The sequence below is a fragment of the Cetorhinus maximus genome, chromosome 7, assembly GCF_964194155.1.
Source record: "Cetorhinus maximus chromosome 7, sCetMax3.hap1.1, whole genome shotgun sequence".
In the NCBI taxonomy this organism is placed as follows: domain Eukaryota; kingdom Metazoa; phylum Chordata; class Chondrichthyes; order Lamniformes; family Cetorhinidae; genus Cetorhinus; species Cetorhinus maximus.
Window position 1 is genome coordinate 50,400,272 of NC_135885.1, and position 17,375 is coordinate 50,417,646.

Below are 17,375 nucleotides of genomic sequence, written 5' to 3' on the forward strand. Positions count from 1 at the left end.
GCCAGGCTCCTTGGATGACGGGGTCGATAGAGAATACAGTGAAACAAAGAAAACGAGAGTGACTGATGCACGTCAGGTGAATTCTTCAAGCGAGAAGCAAGCCAAATACAATAAGCTGCGAGGAGAAGTGAAGGTGAAAGTAAGACTGACAAACAGAGAATATGAGGATAGAATGGCAATTGACATAAAAGGTAACCCAAAAATCTTCCACTGGCATGTAGAGTGAGTAGTAATAAGCAAGGTGCTTATTGAATAGGCAGATGTGCCTTGAATATGACGGATACCCAGTGCAAGCAAATGTAAAAGTACTTATCAACCATACCCATACAAACCAGGCTTTAGCCGCACTTCAGAAATACTCCTTCTGGACAGCGTTTCAAAGAGAGTATGAAATCACTGCCAACACCTTCTATGATAGCCATCGAGCTGAAGAAGACTTGAATCACTGGGTTATTGTCACGGGAGATCGCGGTGTCCCACATGGCACCTTGTTTCAGGCACCTCTGCCTATTTGTGAGGATGAAAACTCAAAGGAAAAGCATACTCGGGCATCACCTGACCACTCAACTCAACAGCCCACTTGTTAATTTAACGAGCTATAACTGATATATGGGCTGGCCAGGTGGGCAGAAAAGTAGCAAATGGAATTCAACCCAGAGAAGTGGCAGTTGATGCATTTAGGAAGGTCAAACAAGACAAAGGATTACACAATAAATGGGAGGATGCTGAGAGGTGTAGAGGAAGTGAGGGACCTTGGATTGAATGTCCACAGTTCCCTGAAGGCAGCAGGACAGGTTGATAATGTGGTTAAGAAGGCATATGGAATCCTTTCATTTATTAGCTAAGTCATAGAATATAAGAGTAGGGAGGTCATGCTGGAACTATATAAAACATTAGTTAGGCCAAAACTTGAGTACTTTGTGCATTTCTGGTCACCTCATTACAGAAAGGATGTAATTGCATTAGACAGGGTACAGAGGGAATCTAGGAGGATATTGCCAGATCCAGATAATTGCAGTTATGAGGGAAAATTGGATAGGTTGTTCTCCTTGGAATAGAGGAGGCTGAGGGGAGATTTGATTGAAATGTACAGAATTGTGAGGGGCCTGGATAGCGTGGATGGGAAGGGCCTATTTACTTTAGCAGAGAGGTTAGTGACTAGGGGGCATAGATTTGAAGTGATTGGTAGAAGGGTTAGAGGGGAGACGGAGGAAAACCTTTTCACCCAGAGGGTTGCGAGGGTCTGGAAATCACTGCCTGAAAGGGTAGTACAGGCAGAAACCCTCAACTCATTTGAAAGTTGTCTAGATATGCATCTCATGTGCCGTAACCTACCAGGGATACTGACCAAATGCTGGAAAGTGGGATTAGGCTGGGTGGCTTGTTTTTCGGCTGGTGCAGACATGATGGGCCAAGTGGACTCTTTCTGTGCCATAAACCTTCTATGATTCTATATGCCTAAGAGGCTCAGGGCAAGATTAGAATACTTAACAAGTACTTTGTTTATTAAGGAAGAGGATGAAGACAAAATATTGGTAGAAGTGGAGGAGATGATAGACGTAATGGATGGAGTGAAAATTGAAAAGCAGGATGTACTGGGAAGGCTGACTATGTTTTGAATGGATGTTGCTTGGATCCTCGTGGAAAGATTAAGTGCTGAGTGGTGTAGGTCCTGTGGGTGGAAGTGTGCATAACTTCCACTCCCGCCCACTCGACTGTAATCACATGCTAGCTGGCCAATTAATGGTTGGCCAGTAGGAAGCATGCCAGCAGAGAGGCCCAGAGCAGGCTTGGAAGGTAGTGAGAGGGTGGGCTTAAGGGCAGAAGATGCTGGCAGATGGTTTAAAGGGATGTTGGTAGTGTCAGTCTGCACAAACGGTATGTTTGGGGGGGTGGGGTGGTGGTGGTGTGAGGGGGGTGGGGCGGGAGCCTGGAAGAGAAGGCCAGAGAGAACAGAAATGTCTGCAAGTGAAGGCAAGCTGCAGTAAAAGGACCTGCTGTGATACTGCCAGCTCCATTGCACATGAGTGAGAGCCACTGGAGGCTGAGGAGAGAAGCTCAAAGGCTTAAAGAGAGTACTCCATCAGTACAGTAGAGGATTTTTGCTTGAATGGCTTCAGTTCAATGATGACTGCCTACAAATCCTCTTCCAGTTGTCAATGAATGGCAGAGTTGGCATTGCCAGCAAGAGCGATGTACTATGCACCCACTGTCTTTGCTAGGTCCTCATGGATCTCCAGTAAGATTGAAGGACCTCACATTGGAGTATGGCTGTCTGCTTCTGGGGCCTCCTCTCAGGGTGTCCTGATGGTACCTGCACTTCCTCAGCCCCACTGTCAGTGACACCAGCACTTCAGGATGCCGCAACAAATGAGGCTCCTGCCACCAGGCAGGAATCCCTCAATGGCAGGGTCCTCATGGCCTCAGGTGACCAAAGGATGACCACCAAGGTCATCCAGGCCAATGGGGCATCAGAATCAGCAGCCTGCCTCCAGTACAGTTGGCAGTGATGGGGGACCACCTGTACTTGTAAATGAATGAAGAAATCACTGTACACATTAGGCCCATCACTGGTGTTCGGTGCATGTGTAAGGCTGAATATTGTGTTAACCTGCTCTTTATTAAATTTGTCAGTTATAATATGATCTTTGATAATGTGTGGACTGGGAACTAACTTACATTGATAGAGGCCGCAAAGCCATGATACCCTCTGATGAAAGTCACAGGCCCTTCTAAGAAATGTTTGCAGAGGTGAGCCTTTGGAGATGTCTTTATTGTGTGCTTCATATGTGGAAGTCAGATATTGCCTCCATTCTGTAGTTTGTGAGATGCCAACAAGGCCTTAGTTGAACCATTTCATAATAAGTGCCTCTCATGTCTCCCTAGCATCCAGTCTCTGCTGTCCACCGTGTGGTTGTGATCAGCGTCTCCTTTCTCCTGGACTCATCATCTGAGAAAGCAAGGTGGCCCTACATGTCCTCATCCACATGATCTTCATATCTTTGCATTGCCAGGTTGTTCAGCGCATACCACACAATGATCAGGGAAACATGATTTGGAGCATACTGCATGCCATCAGCAGAGCAGTCAAGCAACAGAGCCACTTTTTGGGCTGACCTATGGTTCTCTCTATGGTTGTCCTAGTGGAGGCATAGCTGGCATTGCAGCAAAATACTGTGGATGCTGGAAATCTGAAACAAAAATAAAAATAGTTGGAAAAACTCAGCAGATCTGACAGCATCTGCGGAGAGGAATATAGTTAACATTTTGAGTCCGTATGACTCTTCATCAGAACTGAGGAAATATAGAAATGTGGTGAAATATAAGCTGGTTGAGTGGGGTGGGACAGGTAGAGCTGGACAGAGGGCCAGTGATAGGTGGAGGCAAAGAAGAGATTGCCAAACACACCATCAAGCTCTCATACCCACATGTCCATCCTTGGCCTGCTGCAATGCTCCAATGAAGCCCAACGCAAACTGGAGGAACAGCACCTCATCTTCCAACTAGGCACTTTACAGCCTGCTGGCCTTAACATTGAGTTCAACAACTTCAGATCATGAACTCACTCCTCTACCCCCACCCCCTTTCCAATCCCCCTTTTTCCAATAATTTATATTTTTTAATATATTTTTCTTTTCCCACCTATTTCCATTATTTTTAAATGTATTTCCATCCATTGTTTCATCTCCACCTTTTAGCCTATTTCACTCCCTTCCCCCCACCCCACCCCTACTAGGGCTATCTGTCACTTGCTCGTCCTGCTTTCCACCCTTAATGTCACCATTAGCTCATTTCTTAGCTAATATCGCCACCGTCAACACCCCTTTGTCCTTTTGTCTATGACATCTTTGGCAGTCTCTTCTTTGCCTCCACTTATCACTGGCCCTCTATCCAGCTCTACCTGTCCCACCCCCCTCAACCAGCTTATATTTCACCACATTTCTATATTTCCTCAGTTCTGATGAAGAGTCATACGGACTCGAAACGTTAACTGTATGCCTCTCCGCAGATGCCGTTAGACCTGCTGAGTTTTTCCAGCTATTTTTATTTTTGAATAAAATATCATAGCTTTTTTCATATTAAATATCAACAAAGTTACATTTTAAATTAACTTAATTGGTTGGATTTCAGCCCGAGATCAATGGTATGTGGGAGCTAACAAATAGGCTTGCTGGCTGGGGCACCAGTTCACTGGATTCATTCCGCTTCTGAGCCATTTTTATGGAGATGGGATGATAAGGGAGGGGGGAGGCATCAGGGTTACCCGACCACATGTGCCACAAAGCCAATCTGGCTCTGTAAGAGCCATTTCAGCCCAATTGAAAGGGGCCATCTGAGATTTTACAGCAGGCCTCCAGTTTAAGTGTTTAAAGACAGCCTCCCGATGGCTGGCCTAGAGGCTGCCCCGTCGAGTCGTCCCCAGACCATCAATGTTGGCGGCGTGGATGCAAGATTCAGTTTTAACTTAGGTTTGAGAAAGTTGGAGAGAGGGTGCCTCTATCTTGAAGTTCCCTCTCTCTTACCTTCCAATGCAGCCTGCTGTTTCTTTCAAGCTTGTAGACCTCCGATTTGCCCCCCAGCTTCGAGAGCCTGCCTGCTGTCCTTAATTGGATGGTGAACCTGTCTCCAGGCCAATTAACCAGGCGGTGTAAAAATCACAATGATTGACTGTTTCCCCCCCTGGGGATAGATTGGGCACCTGGAAACAGTCTCGATCTCTCTTTCTCATCCCCAGAGGGAAATTCCAGCCAAATTTAAAAGCAAGAGAGAACAGAAAAAGTTAATATTTCAGACAATAAACAAACTTACTTGTATCATTTCTACCACTAGAAAGTTTTGAAGTATGCTTATCCACCTATGTTTTTAATATCCCAGTTAAGATATTTGACCATATTTAGATGCTGTTGAATTCATCGAATGACTTGGTAAACTGGATTTCAATTACTGAAAACGTCAGTGTCCAGGGCATAGTGAACAGTTCCTGCTTCCAGTATTATTAAACGATCATTATATAATTCATCATCCTGTATTTTTACTCCTCTTGATTAAACAACTGCTGAAGTGGTGAGCTTTTTTGAGAGGATCAATTTGCAACAGTTGACGAGTAGCTGATTCCCAGTCTCGTCCTAGCTGCAGGCGACTACAGATTGCTGGATACTTTCTGTCTGTGTTTCTAGCCCAGAATATAGCATTTTGTACATGTGCTAATGGCCAAAGTGTTGTCCTGTGGAAGGCAATGATAGCAATGAAAGTTATGAAGTAATACATTCAATAAAAACACAATGCACCAATTTACCTGGTGTAAAAATGATTTTTTAATCAGTAAGATTCCTCTTGAATGTAGGCATTAATATACACTAATCTCTCTCTCTCTCCTTATAAATGCACATCCATCGACTGCCTCTATCGTTCTCTCCCCCACAACACAAACCTCTTTCTCCCCAGACTCATCACCACCACTGATGTTCAGGCCTCGGGTTGAATGTCGTACACTGCTCGCTGCTCCTCCAATCAGAGACTGTTTCCCTCCCACATAGGATCACAGTGAGCCTATCAGCAGCAAACATGGGAGAGAAATGGCGTGTGATTGGAGGAGCAGCTCCTTGCAGCATCTTCCACTCCACTTACTGGCATTTTGAACACTGGGTCTGTGGGCTAGGATAGAGAGGTATGGCAGGCCAGATCTGGTCTGCCAGCCAGGTGTTGGACAACTCTGACCTAGACTGTGCTATGATAAATCCACAGACAACATATATATAGGTAATGGGCATAAGTGGGGAAGAATTTTTTTTTGTAGAAATGTTTTATATGGTATAAACTTTCTTTAAAAAAAAAATGAGCCAAAGCTGTGATTGTGCACCTGCCAGAGGAGGTGGCTATGAAGCATTTTGACATTGATCTTGGACATTGTGGGTGCAGTTGGTCACCCAGCTAGGGTTGCCCATGGAGAGTTACTCCTTGTTCTATTGCTAACTATTGCAGACTCTCAGGGAAAAACCACCTATTGTGAAAGGTGCTGCATAAATGGAATTCCTCTTTGAGCTAACTCAAGCTATTTACATCATGAGTTAGTTTTGAAAAGTGTGATTTTTAGAATTTGGTCAGCATCAATAAGGTGTCCAATATTTTTCTCACCTTGAACTTGAGCCTGGAATGTTATGTATTGTTTCAGTAAGTGTGCAGCATAACAAGTGATTCATCTGTTGCTAAGTTGCAGCAGGACTGTAGTAAGTACTGAAAACTGCAATCCAGATTCTGTACTACCCACAAGCAATGCCACAAGTGTTACTTTACAGACCTTTGCAATATGTGTACTTCAGATAATAACTAATTCTACTATCCAATGTTTGAAAGAAAAACATATCAATCACAATACTACAATTGCCCCAATAACAGTCAATTTAGACTTTATGCAAACCTTATCTGGTCCAGACAAAGGAGAGATTTGAGCTTAATCCCTTTCAACTGTTCAGTGAAATGAATCAACTGTAGGATCATAAGTGTAGCAATCAGAAATAAAATCTCTTCAGCTGCTCGGTGACCTTTCAAAGGATAAATATTTTCTAGTCAATGCCTACTTCATAAGTTGCTGTTGTAAACTCTGATCTTAATGCAAGCTCTGTCAAGCAAATCAATAGGCAGAAATTTCCCCCCATCGGGGGGGTTGTGCGGGGGCGGGTGGGGCTGAGCGCGAACTCAATAGGCACCCCCGATCAGGGCCGCACCGCCATTTTACGTGGGCAGGCCAATTAAGGCCCATCCAGCATGACGCACGCCCGGAAGTGCTGAGAGGGTTGGGGGGGGGATTCCCTGAGTTGGGGCCTGCGCTCTTTCATGTGCATGGCGCAGAAATCTCCCTGAGGCACAGAGGTGCCTCAGGCAGATTAGTTTAAGGTTTAAACATTAAAATAAAGGAAAGAAAATATTTTAAGACTTGTCCCCTCATGTGATAGTGTCACATAAGCTGGGACGTGTCAGTGAATTTTTTCAAGATTTTTTATTTAATTAATAAACCCTTCATGAAGCTTCATCCCGCCCGTGGATGAGGTTTCATGGAAAATGGAGGCCGCCTGGGCTCTTCGCCTGCCCCCCGCCAACATTAAAGTTGGACGGGCAGCCCTGTTAATTGGTTTAATGACTATTTAAATGGCCTTAATAGGCCTTTGACAGTTCGGCGGGCGCACAGCCGAGTTGGCTGTGCACCCAACGAACTGAAAATCTAAATGACGCACGGTGACGTTGGAACGCCCGCCCGACGTGACCGTGTGTCATTTTACGCATCAGTGAGTGGGCCCCGCCCCCGCTCGCTGACCCGGAAATTCTTCCCAATATGCAGAGAAACTACAGCAATTCATATGTAATTTCCAGTGAAATATTAGCCAATGTACATCATTTGACACTGATAGTATTGTGAAAAACTACTTTCTTAAAATAAGTAACCAAATAAATGCTGCCAATCCAAAAATAAAAACATAACAATCAGCAATTAATTGCACTGAGATTAGACACATATAAACATCTGTAATAATACTTGTTTTTGTCTGTTTAGAAAATTTAATTTGACGATGTACACAATACTTTAGCTGACAATATACTTTTGTACAACAGCACATTAAAAATGCTTTCGAAGAAATATTTGATTTGTAAGTATGTTTTACTTGTTTGTTATTGTTATTTTATTTATTAGTACTTTTGATTTAGTAGTTAGGAAGCTGTTTTCTTTAATGATTGATGCTGAAATTATAACAGGCAGATTTCAAGGGATTAGGAATTATTCCTTGAATAATTTTGAGACCATCAGAGATAAACCTGCCTTTTCAACTCAGGAGAAAATAGTTTCCAATTATACTTTCAGATTTTATGACTATATCACAATGTCAGAATCTTGATAAAATTTGTATTTATATTTGCAGGCCTGTTTTTACACATGGACAACTTTATGATACTCTTTCCAGAGTTTTGAATGTTTTAGAGTCTTTGGTGAAAGAATAACCAGAATTCTTGTACTTAAAGCAGTACTATGGCAATAAAGATACTAATCTGACTGCAAATATTTTGTGGGTCTCTGCTAGTTTTAATTAGATTCAATTAACAGTTCTAAAAGCTTCTTTCCCCAAGCCTTTCTTTAAAGTGTGCTTCAGTTGTAGTATCATGAAGTATACAACTGTTCCAGGTCAACAACATTTGAACCAATTAATTTTTAAGTACGTTTATTAATTTTGTTAGATATATTTTGAAGTTATGTGAGTCTTTGCCTCCTGATATTTTGCATTTACCATTCCTATCTGGGCCATGCAGTTGCTCTGTTTGAGAGATTAGGCTAAGAGGTATATGTGTAAATGTAACCTGGTCAAGATTCCAATTTTTTTACTTTTCCCTAAACAGATGGAAGGGATGAATGTAACTTAAGTTGGGAATTCAGTAACTGGGAAAAATGGAACTCATTTCCTGACAATTTTGTCATTGTCTGGTCTTTTATGAATTTATAACTTTTATTATCTGCCCCTCTCTTTAGATGTCCTTACCCACCCTCCCAATTCCCAGGACAAATTCTACTTTGTTATTTTTCAATTTCCGAACATACTAGTTAAAATAAAATTGAATAGCACAATATCATAATGGGCTGTATCCTCAGTTCCCATGTGGGACATGGAAGAGACTATATATTCCTCATGATACATATCCTGTATTTCTGTACAGCGTGAAGCGAACAGTCGTCTCATAAGTAATTAGAAGTTTATTTCGCTCCTTCAATTTATGCAATGAAAATATTGAATTATTTTCAATATATCAAAGATTCACTGGGAATAAAATAGATTTTTTAAAATTGGTGCATTTGGATGGATGTTATACTGTCCTTCAAAGCAAAGTTGATCAGGATAAAAGGAAAAAGGGGAAATGTTAAACCAACACGCTAAGATATTAGAAATCTAGAAAGGGAACCTTGATCTCCCTGGCAAAGATAGATTTTGAACCATAATGTTAATATTAATATTTGCATTTATATAGCATTGCATAGAATACACAGAAACAGGTCATTCAGCCCAACTGGTCCACATCAGTGTTTATGCTCCACCTGAGCCTCCTTCCACCCTTCCTCATGTAACTCTATCAACAATACCCTTTATTTCTTTCTCGCTCGTGCACTAGCTACCCCTTAACTGCATCTATACGATTCGCCTTAGCTACTCCCAGTGGTGACAAGTCTCACATTCTCATCACCCTCTAGATGAAGAACTTTGTTCTGAATTCCCTATTTGATTTTTTGGTGAAGACCATATATTGATGGCCTTTAGTTTTGCTCTTCCCCACAACTGGAAGCACACTGGACATGATTTTGCCATTTGGGTCGAGACCGCAATGATGGTCAGAACCCCCACTGTATGGCAAACAGTCACAAGGCTGTGATTTTCCCCAATTTGGGCAATTAATGGTGAGAGGAATGGCTTGCCATCCATTTAAGGCTGTAGGTGGGCTCTCCAAACAGGACTTTGGTGGCCCTTCAGCACTGAATTAGCAGCAGGGTGCTTTTTCAGATGGGAAGAAAGAGAAGATGCTTCAAGGTGGAAGGGAAAAATTCCACTGGATGGCCTGCGACTACCTGAAGGCAGGCAGGAGGAGGAAGTGGGGGGAGAGCCTTAAGGCCAGCCTGGAGTGCTGGCCTTCTGGTCTGCCTCTGCGGGGGCGAGGGGGATGTCTCTATGCAGCTGTCCTAGATCTCAACCCTAGGCCTCAATTGGTATTTAAGGATCCTTAAAAGGCTACATACTGCTTGCATTAGCCTTTCCCCCACCACCCGAATTCTTCCTATGGGAAAATGGCCTAGGAGGTGGGGTGGTGCCGGCAAACACCTGCTGACGGTGTGGATTTTTGTACCCACCAACCACCATGCCCACCCTTTCAGGGGCTAAAAATTCAGTCCACTGTGCTTACTCTATTAAAACCATCCATAATTATCAAGATGGCTATTAAGTCACGCACAACCTTTTTTCAAGAGATCCAGTCTGTTCATCTTTCCTGATGAACCCGGTGGTTCTGGTATCATCCTTGTAAATTACTTTTGCCAGTGCCTTTATGTGCACCTGGATCACTTCTACCTAGCCACCTGTGAAGAGGCATGTCAAATCAGTTAATCTCCTGCCACAAGAGGTGACAGGTACATTGTGCATGAAGGCGAAGTCTTCCATTAGTTTTCTGCACTCATTCCAAGTGTCAGGTTTTTCTAAAGTGCTTGCTGTTTTAAGTGGCGTGAATGGCCATCTGTGCCATCACGTCTGTCATAAACAGAAAGGATTTACATTCCGTTCACGTGCATATGGTCTATGGTAAGCTTGATTATTAACAGCGAAGAATACAGCTACATTGAACTATAATGTGGCACACTCCATCCTGGTAAATATTGGAGATCTCGGCCACACCTCCTAAACTTCAGTTCACACTCACAGCAAACAAGTTCATCAAATGGAAGCACTGTTTGCAAGGGTCAATGAGTCTTTCTATTTTCCTGTGGAAAACACCAAGTATCAAGATTCAGCATGCACTACAAAACAAAGATTTACCAAGCATTAGTCTTTTGGTGTTCACAATAACACGATAGTTTAGAGGCAAGGAAATCTAAAACATCATCCCGCAATTTGTAATGCATGCCACACCTTGGCTTTTAATACTATATTTCCTCCATGCTCTTTGTATTCATGCAAAAGTATGACACTATCAAGCAATTTCAGACTTACGGATTAACACTTTGCATTCAGCTCCAACATTTAAGAGAAATACTAATAGACGTAGAAAGAGGGCAAGGCCAGAACTCAAATAGAAGCGTATAAACAGATATTAAGGGCAAAATTTTTAGCTTGGCAGGAGGGCACACACCCAACCTGCTTGAGCGCAAAATGACGCACGTTGACATCGGGCGAGTGTCCCGATGTCAACTTGTAGTCGCATGATATTTCAGTTGGCGGATGTGCGCCAGAGTCGGCAACGTGCCCGTCGACAATTAAAAGGCCTATTAAGGCCATTGAAAAGGTAATTAAAAGAACATTTTCGCTGCCCATCCAGCCTTACGATTGGCGGGCAGGAGAAAAGGCCAAGTGGCCTTTGCACTTTTTAGGAAACCTCATCCACGGGCGGGATGAGGTTTCCTAAAGCAAATAAAAATATAATTAAAAATTTAATTAATAACATGTCCCTGCTCATGTGACAGGGCCACATGAGGGAACATATTTCATTACGTTTTTCATTTCTTCATTATTATTTTTGAAAATTCTTCATCTCCCTGTGCCTCAGGGAAATTCTTAAGCACGCACTCGTGCACATGCGTGAAGTTCGTGCTTGTCCCGCTCGCCTGCCTTCCCCCCGCACGCATAGGCAGCGCTGAGTGCCGTCGCTCGTGTTTCATGCTGGGCGGGCTTTAATTGGCCTGCCAGCGTGAAATCCGCCTTCCAGCCTCAATCAGGGCTGGCGGTTGGATTCCCGACTGCCCTCGCCGAGCCCCCACCAAGCCTGCCCGACAAGGGCAAAATTCATTACCAGAGATTAAAATATACATTACCTAGAGATTTAATACCTCTTTCTATTAAAAAAACATTAGTTAGGTATTCCACGTTAATTTCCAACAAGATTCCGAGATCAGATGTAAGATTCCAGTAGCCTTGCTGTAAAAATGCAGAAAAAAAATTATGAGCAACAACATTGCTATATAAATGTAAGTGTTATATTCAGAGGGAAGAATGTGCAAGAGGCCAGAGGAATAAAGAGTTTTTCAGAGGTTTGTAGGGCTGAGGCAATAGATTTTAAATTTGAGGTATTTGTGGACCAAGAGCTAACATGGGTCAGTGACCACATGGGTAGTTTTGCATGAACTCATGGTGAAAGACGGGAGGTTGTCATTTAAAGCATTGGAATTGAACAGTTTGGATCTAACAAAAGAATGGATGAGCAGCAGACGGGTGAAGCAGAGGCAGGGTTTTTAAAAAAATTCGTTCATGGGATGTGGGCGTCACTGGCATTTATTATCCATTTAATTGCTGTGGGTCTGGAGTCACATGAAGGCGGGACCAGGTAAGGACGGCCGATTTCCTTCCCTAAAGGAGTGAAACAGATGGGCCTTTACAACAATCAACAATGGTTTCATGGTCATTATTAGATTTTTTAATTCCAGTTTTTCCACCTTCTGCCGTGGTGGGATTTGAGCCGAGGTCTCCAGACATTCCCCTGGGTCTCTGGATTACTAGTCCAGCGACAATACCACTACGCCATTGCGTAATATGTATGTTATGGAGATGGAAATAGATGGCCTTTGTGATGGAGAGGATATGGGGTTGTAAGTTCAGCTCAGGGTTACATATTATACTGAGATTCTGAACAGTCTGGTTTCACTTCAGACATGGCTGTGGAGGAGAATGGAATTGGTAGTGAGGCAATGGAATGTGACAGGAGACAAAGACAATGGCTTCAGGTCTTCCCAGTGTTAGTTTGGAAGAAGACAGCGGTAGTGGAGAAAGAAGCCCAGGTCACCTTTGCATTTGAGGTTGATCCTAGAGAAATGAACAGTTTTGGCAGAGGAGAACAGGGTACAATAGTACTTGATGTCTGGTGATGAATGGTTAAATAAATAAATAAATGGTTCAATAAATTATGCTCCATCTTTGTTGAGGTCTGTGCTCCTTAGATTAAGGGAGCAAAGATGGGGGTAGTACCAGGGAGAATAATCAGGGAATGAGAGAACAAGGGTTTTACTTGGGCCAAAGACATCAAAGAGAGGGTACTAAGAGTGTGAATGAGTAGATCAACAGCTGCAGAAATATCATGATGAATGGAGGACCAAAGGCTAGACAATTAGGAATTTGAAAGTGCCATTGTAACATGTGGAGAATTTATTTTCCAGAAGTGGACGCAGCAGAGTGTAAGTGATGAGGGATACAAGGAAGTAATCAGAAATAGCTTGACTGTGATTGAGATGATAAGAAAATATGAGAAGGCAATGTTGAAGGGTGACTGTGATAATGAGTAGGAGAGATTATTTAGAAAGGATTATTTTATCTAGGGAATTTTAGGATACTTTGGATTATTGCAGATTAGTCCAGAAATGAATATCAGTAAAATTAGGAGGTAAACACCGTAAAAATTGTTACCTGCTGCATTTAAAAATTTAGGCTTAATGTTACATTCTGAACCAGCATAATTGCAGGAAATTTGTGTATATGACTCTTTACCCTGATAATGGAACCATTCTAATGAGCTGAGACGCAATCAGGTGCAGGGACCAAAAGATAAGTCATAAAAAAGTAATGCTAAAAACAGAAAACACTGGAAAAACTCAGCAGGCCTGAAGCATCTGTGGAGAGAGAAACAGAGTTATCTTTTTGAGTCAGTACGACTCTTCTTCAGAGCCATTTGTCATAAAAAAGCAAGCTATTTCAGGCGTAGCATAATGACGTGTGTAACACACTTGCATCACGTTTCCTTGATCTTTTACAACGGGTATTCGCTTTATGCCCCATTTGGGCACAAATACACAGAAAATTCCACCCCTGTGTGCTAACACAGGAAAGGGAGAAAAATTGGCGCTTGAAGAGTGAAGCAGTTTAACAAACTTATCATGAAACATTTTAAAAGAATGACCTTATTTTGACGCCTAAAGAGCTTCAACCAAGGTATTTCACAATTTTTGCTTCTTAGTACTTTCCCTGGATCTTCCTTTTTTCTCTGGAAACATCCAGTTTTCTTTGGCCACTCTTTTTGTTTGTTGAAACTTTCTTGTTCCTTCGTGCCTCTCTTTGTTTTAAGGTTACTTAATAATCCTTCAGGATCTTTCTTCAGTTTCTGAAAGCTGAAACACATTTTCAGAATGTAAATCAGTTATTGTTCAGTTACAATAATAGATTTAATTAATAATTAAAATAACATTACAAAATTATGATTGTTAGTCAATTTACACAGTAGAAGTGCAAGAGAAAATTTGATGCAATGCAAAACCCTGTAACTTATGGAGTCTTTTTATTAATTACTTTCAATAACACAGATTAATAAAAACAACAGCTCAAATGTCAAAGTATTTATAGATGCATTATTAACCACATTCAGTTTTCTATGACCATCTCTGATGTGTGGCAGAAAGCTGTGTAAACATACGCAAAGTCCAGTTGTACTATGTAATAAGCATCATAAAAATAGGGGGTTGTGACACACTCTTCATTCAGCAGCAAATACATTGCTATCAGAAGTGGATTCAACATTGTTTTTGGCTGACAGTGGACTGAACAGCTGTGGCCTCTTTGTACAGAGCAAAAAAATCTTTTTTCCTATTTTGTCCTTCCACAGCCACTCGTGAAAATAACAGTTGTTGCGAATATCTAGTTCATAATTCATGTGTTTTAGAATATACAGTTAACTCCAGCTGCTCGCGACCCCCTCTAGCACAAATGTGTTTACCCACACAAATGTGTTTGTACATCTGATTGTGGTTTGTGGCCCCAAATCCTCACTCATCCGCGATTAAACATGTTAAACTTCTCACCTAAACACATGTTGGTCATGGAAGGTTAATAAAACACTGAATTCAGAGGCCATAAAAAACACTGCTTCCATGTTGTCTTTCCCACACAGAAAGAATGCACTTCGCATGTGCCATCTCTAATTGCACGTGGTTTGCTCTGATTTACACGATACAGTAACTCCTAACCAGTATTTTGCAGTACAGGTGCAGTGCAGCACTTTACTGAAAATGAGTGAGTCAGAACCAAGTGGAAAACGTCCCAGGAAAGTGATGACACTTGAATAAAAAGTCACAATCTTAGATAGACTGGAAAAAAGTTTGGCCCGAGCCTGTGAGTGATTTTACAGGGTTCTCCAACGTGGATTATCAAGTGGCCAGGATTGTTGACTAAAACAAGTTGGAGGGGAGGGATTTGAAGACGTAACCACAGCTGAAGTGGATGACTTGCTTCAATCTCATCAAGAGGAACACTCTACGGAAGAATTGGTTGAACTGATAAAATTAAATGAATCTAAACAGGAGCAGGAGCAGAAAGAAGAGGCTAAAAAAGCAAAATTCACAACCAAGATGATGGCAGATCTCATAAGATCAGCTGAAGATTTGGAACATAGGCGACAGATCATGATACAAGTTTTACCTTTGAGAATAGCTGGAGCTGAGGAAAATTAAAGTAGTCTGAAATAAAGTAGTAGAGGACTGTGGCATACTTATTGTTCCCTATAGAAGTAACTAACAATAAGATATTGTAACACATAAGAGAATTCTTGTGGGGAAGAACTAAAACCAAGGGCCAAGCATATGTGGGTATAAGCTATGGTGTTAATTTAAGAATATTTGCTTTGTTTAATTTGTTCTATAGGCAATAGAGTTTGTATTTTGTTTAAAAAGCATGAAAGCTTATGGCGTAGTTCTGTTGGCTAAAACAAAGTGCTTGGATTTCTCTTTAACTGTTAATAGTCCCTAATTGGATTGTAACACAGTCCCAAGTGGAAAAATTGCTTTTTCACACTCAAAATAAATGTCTCTCTTGCATGTACAATAACCACGTAGAAGGATTCCTAAGCCCCCAGTGCCCTCTGCACTCCTAATTTTCTTCCCTTCCTGAAGTTGCTGACTTGAGCTGGGGATATTAGTAACAATACTGTAGAGGAGGAATTCCTGGAGTATATATGGGATGGTTTTCTGGACCAACATGTTGAGGAACCAACTAGAGAACAGGCCATCCTAGGCTGAGTATTGTGTAATGAGAAATAAATAATTGGCAATCTAGTTGTGCGAGGCCCCTTGGGGATGAGCGACTATAATATGATAGAATTCTTCATCAAGATGGAGAGTGATGTAGTTGATTCTGAGACTAGGGTCCTGAATCTTAATAAAGGAAACTATGATGGTATGAGGCGCAAGTTGGCTATAATGGATTGGGAAATGTTACTTAAAGGGATGACGGTGGATAGGCAATGGCAAACATTCAAAGAGCGCATTGGTGAACTGCAACAATTGTTTATTCCTGTCTGGCGCAAAAGTAAACAGGAAAGGTGGCCAAACCATGGCTTACAAAGGAAATTAGAGATAGTATTAGATCCAAGGAAGAGGCATACAAATTGGCCAGAAAAAAACAACAGACCTGAGGATTGGGAGCAGTTTAGAATTCAGAAAAGGAGGTCCAAGGGATTGATTAAGAAGGGGAAAATAGAGTACGAGAATAAGCTTCGGGGAACATAAAAACTGGCTGTAAAAGTTTCTATAGGTATGCGAAGAGAAAAAGATTGGTGAAGACAAACATAGATCCCTTACAGTCAGAAACAGGGGAATTTATAATGGGGAACAAATAAATGGCTGACCAACTAAATACATACTTTGGTTCTGTCTTCACAAAGGAGGACACAAATAACATACCACAAATGTTGGGGAACAGAGGGTTTAGTGAGAGAGAGGAACTGAAAGAAATCAGTATTAGTAAAGAAATGGTTGTTGGGGAAATTGATGGGGTTGATGGCCGATAAATCCCCAGGTCCTGATAATCTACATCCCAGAATACTTAAGGAAGTGGCCCTAGAAATAATGGATGCGTTGGCGGTTATCTTCCGAGATTCTATAAACTCTGGAACAGTTCCTAGAGATTGGAGGGTAGCTAATGTAACCCCACTATCTAAAAAAGGAGGTAGAGAGAAAACAGGGAATTATAGACCAGTCAGCCTCAGTCAGCCTGACGTCGGTTGTGGGGAAAATTCTAGAGTCCATTATAAAAGATTTAATAGCTGAGCACTTGGAAAACAGTGGCAGAATCGGACAGAGTCAGCATGGATTTATGAAAAGGAAATCATGCTTGACAAATCTACTGGAATTTTTTGAGGATGTAACTTGTAGAGTTGTTGAGGGGGAGCCAGTGGATGTGGTTTACGTGGACTTACAGAGGGCTTTCGACAAAGTCCCACGTAAGAGATTAGCATATAAAATTAAAGCACATGGGATTGGGGGTAGTGTATTGAGATGGATAAAAAACTGGTTGGCAGACAGGAAACAAAGTAGGAATAAACAGGTCTTTTTCCAAATGGCAGGCAGTGACAAGTGATCATTCTTCATACATGAATAAGCGTGGTGTCAGCAGACTATGCAACAGTGGGGAATGCTAAAACGATGTCAAATTCCAATATTCACACTTAATATCCAGCTGGGGCCTGTATAGCAGTTAGCAGCTGGGATCTTGGCTGAGTTTTTACTCTCTTGGACAGGTGCACTATAGCTAACTGTAGTACCTAGATTTCCAATCTCATTGAGATCAGCTAACTCAGCACAAACCGGGAATGGAATTGTTTCTCCTTAACAAGCAGATCCATTAGGGAAAATATTGTAACATTTCATGTCACCACCATATGAC

General features: G+C 41.8%; 1 protein-coding gene across 1 annotated transcript in view; it reads right to left on the reverse strand.

Annotated features, from left to right (window-relative positions):
* Window positions 1–4,861: 4,861 nt before the first annotated feature.
* parp4 (poly (ADP-ribose) polymerase family, member 4) overlaps window positions 4,862–17,375 on the reverse strand; it is a 154,686-nt gene continuing 142,172 nt past the window's right edge. Inside the window, 4 exon segments of the mRNA XM_078546131.1 lie at window positions 4,862–5,224; window positions 6,419–6,542; window positions 11,552–11,654; window positions 13,684–13,831. Of these exon segments, the coding sequence (XP_078402257.1) occupies window positions 5,020–5,224; window positions 6,419–6,542; window positions 11,552–11,654; window positions 13,684–13,831 (580 nt within the window). The 3' untranslated portion in view covers window positions 4,862–5,019.